Source organism: Columba livia, chromosome 12 (assembly GCF_036013475.1).
Source record: "Columba livia isolate bColLiv1 breed racing homer chromosome 12, bColLiv1.pat.W.v2, whole genome shotgun sequence".
Classification (NCBI taxonomy): Eukaryota; Metazoa; Chordata; class Aves; order Columbiformes; family Columbidae; genus Columba; species Columba livia.
In genome coordinates, this window is record NC_088613.1 from 21,408,499 (window position 1) to 21,414,579 (window position 6,081).

The 6,081-nt window shown below is 49.0% G+C and overlaps 1 protein-coding gene across 1 annotated transcript; it reads right to left on the reverse strand.

The window, feature by feature from the left end:
* Positions 1-4,645: 4,645 nt before the first annotated feature.
* On the reverse strand, positions 4,646-5,738 carry LOC102087092 (olfactory receptor 10AG1). The gene is given in 1 exon segment (XM_065077861.1): positions 4,646-5,738. A coding segment is annotated over 1 exon segment (939 nt). The 3' UTR covers positions 4,646-4,799.
* Between the last annotated feature and the right edge of the window lie 343 nt (positions 5,739-6,081).

Here is a 6,081-nt window from a genome sequence, read left to right on the forward strand (position 1 = left end):
CCCATATGATTGGAAATTGGCCAATGTTACCCCAATCCACAAAAAGGGCTGCAAAGCTGACCTGGCAACTCCAGGCCTGTCAGCCTGACCTCGGTGCCTGGCAGGGTTATGGAGCAGATCATCCTGAATGGAATCACACAGCACCTTCAGGATGGACAAGGGATCAGACCCAGCCAGCATGGGCTTAGGAGGGGCAGGTCCTGTCTGACCAACCTGATCTCCTTTTATGATCAGGTGACTCACCTGGTGGATGAGGGGAAAGCCGTGGATGTGGTCTATCTGGACTTCAGCAAGGCCTTTGACACTGTCTCCCATAATATACTCTTGCAAAAGCTGGTAGCCCATGGCTTGGACAAGTGTACTCTACGCTGGGTTAAGAACTGGCTGGAGGGCTGGGCCCAGAGAGTGCTGGTGAATGGGGCTGCATCCAGCTGGCGGCCAGTCACTAGTGGTGTTCCCCAGGGGTCAGTGTTGGGTCCAGTCCTGTTTAACATCTTTATTGACGATTTAGATGAGGGGATTGAGACCATCATCAGCAAATTTGCTGATGACACCAAGCTGGGAGGGAGTGTCGACCTGCTGGAAGGCAGGAGGGCTCTGCAGAGGGATCTGGATAGACTGAGAAAAATGGGCTGATTCCAATGGGATGAAGTTCAATAAGGCCGAGTGCCGGGTGCTGCACTTTGGTCACAACAACCCCCTGCAGCGCTACAGTCTAGGCGCGGAGTCGCTGGAGAGCAGTCAGACAGAAAGGGACCTGGGGGTACTAATTGACAAGAAGCTCAACATGAGCCAACAGTGTGCCCAGGTGGCCAAGAAGGCCAATGGTATCCTGTCCTGTATCAAAAACAGCGTGGTCAGCAGGACAAGGGAAGTGATCCTTCCCCTGTGCTCTGCATTGGGGAGGCCACACCTGGAGTATTGTGTTCAGTTCTGGGCCCCTCAGTTCAGGAAAGACATTGAAGTGCTGGAGCGGGTCCAGAGAAGAGCAACAAGACTGGTGAAGGGACTTGAACACAAGCCCTATGGGGAGAGGCTGAGGGAGCTGGGGTTGTTTAGTCTGGAGAAGAGGAGGCTTAGAGGTGAGCTCAGCACTCTCTATAACTACCTGAAGGGCAGTTCTAGCCAGGTGGGGATTGGTCTCTTCTCCCAGGCAGTTAGCAACAGGACAAGGGGCCATGGGCTTAAACTCTGCCAGGGGAAATTTAGGCTGGATATTAGAAAGAAATTCTTTACAGAGAGAGTGGTCAGGCATTGGAATGGCTGCCCAGGGAGGTGCTGGACTCACTGGCCCTGGAGGTTTTTAAACTGAGATTGGACATGGCACTTAGTGCCATGATCTAGTAAACAGACTAGAGTTGGACCAAGGGTTGGACTCGATGATCTCTGAGGTCTTTTCCAACCCAGTCGATTCTGTGATTCTGTGAAAGGTTCTCCTGCCCCTCTACTCTGCCCTGGTGAGAACACAACTGGAATATTGTGTCCAGTTGTGGCCCCTCAGTTCCAGCAGGACAGGGAACTGCTGCAGAGAGTCCAGCGCAGCCACCAAGATGCTGAAGGGAGTGGAGCATCTCCCGTGTGAGGAAAGGCTGAGGGAGCTGGGGAGTGATAGGACAAAGGGTAGTGGGTGCAAACTGGAGCACAGAAAGTTCCACTTAGATATTAGAAGAAAATTCTTCATGGTGAGGGTGACAGAATCACAGAATCCTGGAATGTCAGGGATTGGAAGGGACCTTGAAAGCTCATCCAGTACAATCCCCCCGCCGGACCAGGAACACCCAGATGAGGTTACAAAGGAAGGTGTCCAGGCAGGTTTTGAATGTCTCCAGAGTAAGAGACTCCACAACCTCCCTGGGCAGCCTGGTCCAGTGTTCTGTCACCCTCACTGAGAGGAAGTTTCTTCTCAATTTTAAGTGGAACCTCCTGTGTTCCAGTTTGTACCCATTACCCCTTGTCCTATCATTGGTTGTCACTGAGAAGAGCCTGGCTCCATCCTCCTGACACTCCCCCTTTCCATATTGATCCCCAGGAATGAGTCCCCCCTCAGTCTCCTCTTGTCCAGCTCCAGAGCCCCAGCTCCCTCAGCCTTTCCTCACATTGGAGATGCTCCACTCCCTTCAGCATCTTGGTGGCTGCTCTGGACTCTCTCCAGCAGTTCCATGTCCTGCTGGAACTGAGGGGCCACAGCTGGACACAATATTCCAGGTATGGTCTCCCCAGGGCAGAGTAGAGGGGCAGGAGAACCTCTCTGACCTACTGACCACCCCCCTTCTAATCCACCCCAGGTACCATTGGCCTTCCTGGCCACAAGGGCACAGTGCTGGCTCATGGTCATTCTGCTGTCCACCAGAACCCCCAGGTCCCTTTCCCCTACACTGCTCTCTAATAGGTCATTCCCCAACTTATACTGAAACCTGGGGTAGTCCCTACCCAGATTCAAGACTCTACACTTGCCCTTGTTATATTTCACTCAATTTTTCCCCGCCCAACTCTCCATCCTGTCCAGGTCTCTGATGGCAGCACAGCTTCCAGTGTCAGCCACTCCTCCCATCTTGGTGTCATCAGCAAACTTGCTGACAGTGCACTCTATTCCCTCATCCAAATCATTGATGAATATACTGAATAATATAGGTCCCAGTACCAACCCTTGAGGCACTCCAATAGATACAGGCCTCCATCTGGACTCTGCCCCATTGACCACAACTCTCTGGCTTCTTCCCTTCAGCCAGTTCACAGTCCACCTCACTACCCGGTCATCCAGACCACACTCCCTCAGTTTAGCTCTAAGGATGCTGTGGGAGACTGAGCCTGGGCCAGGCTGCCCAGGGAGATTGTGGAGTCTCCTTCTCTGCAGACATTCAAACCCACCTGGACACCTTCCTGTTTAATGTCATCTAGGTGTTCCTACTCCGGCAGGGGAATTGGACTGGGTGATCTTTTGAGGTCCCTTCCAGTCCCTAACGTTCTGTGATTCTGTAATTCTGTGAAGGTGGATGAGTCATCACCATCCACCAAGTGCCTGTTGTTTGGATTAATTTGTGTGGAGAAAAAAAATCTCCAAAAGATGTGTGGAAAATCACAGTGCTGAGCTTGGATTTCTTTTTTCCTGGGATCTTCTGACCACATCAATTTGCAGGGCTTGCACTTCGCAGTATCTCTGATCATCAGCATCAAGGTTCTCACAGGAAACAGCCGGATAATCACAGTGGGGGACTTAAGTCCTCACAACCCCTTGTGCTTCTTCCTCAGGAACTCATCCTGAGGACTTATCAGGTGTTCACTTTTGTCACTGATGACATTTGGTCTTGGTGATTCAGCCAATTTCCTACTCAGTGTCCACTTATTCAGCCCAGAGAGCACCAATCTGGCTATAAGGACACCACAGGACACCGAGTCTGAGGCCTTGCAAACCTCCATGTACATGACATGCCTTTCTTTTCCCTGCCCATTTGATTTCAGCAATTCCTTTCTTGTCCTTCAACTGCCTGGAAATGGATGCAGGAGGATGTGGCCCATCCCCTTACCAGGGGCAGAGGCAGGCTGACCAGCCCTGTAATTTTCCCAGTTTTCATTCCTGCCTTTCCTGAAGATGGCTTTGATGTCTGCCTTTTCCAAGGACCCCAGAACCATTTAGTTGCTCTAATGCTTTTGAGAGTGCAACCTAGAATCATGGGCAAGGGTGATGTAGCAGACAGGAGCATTTGCTCCTGTCCAAGGAGCCCGTCCAAGGCAGCTGAGATGAATCTCACTGGGCCAGTGGGGTTTGTTCCTGGAGTCACTCACAGAAACGTCAGGGTTCTGTTGGGCATGCACATCTGAGCTGGCCTCGTGGACTCTTTATGTACCCAGGGATGTCCAGAGACAGAAACTTTCTTTTTTACACACATAGGCAGGATTCATGGTGTCTCTGTGATCTCCTGTTGACCTTCCCAAATGATTGAAGGTACAGAGTGATGACAATCTTCCCAAGTCACTGTTACATGTGATATAGCCCTGCTTTCCTGGAGATAGGTTGAACACCTGCCCGCTGATGGGAAGCAGTGAATGAATTCCTTGGTTTGCTTTGTTTGTACGCATGGTTTTTGCTTTTCATGTTAAAATAACTTTATTTCAACCCACAAGTTTTCTCACGTTTAGCCTTCCAATTCTCTCCTCCATCCCACTGCAGGGGGGGGAGAGTGAGTGAGCAGCTGTGGTGCTTAGTTGCCATCTGATGTTAAAACATGACAAACAGAAATTCCACAGGTCTCTGGGCCCCTGTTCCAGTACAGGACTGTTCATCAGGTGATTCCTGTTTTTATATTCCTTTTGTCAAGTTTGTCTACCTTTACACAACTCAGTGCAAGATTCATAGCAGCAGAAGATGACTTTCAGGTCTTTATTTTTTTTAAGCTAATTCCATGCAGGGACACTGTCAGTAGTCCAGAGGGTCTAGCAAGGGATTTCTCAATCCTGAGGGTAGTCATCTCTTCATCAGTAGTGTCACCCTTTGGGGCCCATTGACTACTGACCATGCTTTGACTATTTCCCTTTAATGACATTGGTCAGACAGACCTTGAAGTAGCTGTAGGCATTAAACTATTTAGGGGCACTGAAGATGCTCTGGAGTGCAAAGACAGCATGGTGAGGCATGAGATAACAGGAATGTCTCAGGACGCCTTTCCCCTTCTTGAGAAGGATGAAAGCCAGAGTGGACACATGGTTTTTTTTGAGCAAATATGGGATGCTTTGTTCAGGCAACCACATACCCCAGTGGGACTTTTGGTACTATTTGGAACTATTTTACATACTCTGTAGTATCACTTTTTCCATACGAGTCTCTTCAAGGCAATTCTCACTTCCTTATTTCTTAGGCTATAGATGAGAGGGTTAAACATGGGGGTCACAATTGTGTAAAACAGGGCAACGTATTTGTCAGTGTCTACAGAATCCCTTGACCATCGCTTTAAGTAGGCAACTGTGGCCGAGCCATAGAAGAGCATCACCACTCCTAGGTGTGAAGAACAGGTGGAAAAGGCTTTGTGTCTGCCCAGAACTGAAGGTATTTTTAGAATTGCCCTGATAACATTAATGTAAGAAAGAATTATTAATGAGAAGGGAAGGATTGCGAATACCAGGATGATGGTGTACAGCATCACTTGGTTCCAGAAAATGTCTGCACAGACCAGCTCCAGCAGAGGAAGGACATCACAGAAAAAGTGATGAAGGTCATGGGATGCACAGAAGGGCAAAGTGAACACCTGGTAGGTCTGTCCTATTTGCACTGGTACAACAACCACCCATGATCCCACCACCATTCTGATGCAGAGACCTCTGCTCATGATCGTGTTATAGTGCAGGGTGTCACAGATGGCTACGTAGTGGTCATAGGCCATGGCATCCAGGGGAAGGCATTCGATGCTGCCCAACAAAACCAGGAAAAACAGCTGGGCAGCACAGCCAAGGAAGGAGATCCTGCCATCTGCCATCAGGAAACCCAGCAGCATTTTAGGCAGAGTGACTGATGTGTAGTAAATCTCCAGGATGGACAAGTTCCTCAGGAAGAAATACTTGGGGCTGTGGAGGCTTGAGTCCACCACTGTGATGAGTGCAATCAGGCCGTTCCCTGTGAGGACCATGAGGTAGATCACCAGGAAAACTGTGAAGCATAGGCCCTACAGGCTGGAGCAGTCAGAAAATCCCAGAAGAACAAATCCAGATCCAGTGGTGTGATTCTCCAAGCCTTTTCCTTGGGGCATTTTCCCTACACAGAGCAATCCAAACAACAGGCTCTTAGAAGATACTGATGGCCTGTTCACAACCACACACCCTTCAAGCGCAGAGACAGACTCCAAACATCAGCATACATGTGACTGCAGGATTAGGTGAGATTGACCAAGACCTGCATAAATGTTTGGAAATCTAACATCATTTATTTACTGCAGATGGGTTTGTAAAGAGAGGAAAGAACAGAATCCTTGAGCCTGAATGATACTTTTTCATCATATGCTTAAAAGAAACTCGACTTTCTTTTTTAGAGGTGATTTTATTAAATATATTAACTGGTGATGGATGAGAAAAATGGAAGAAAATTGAAAAATA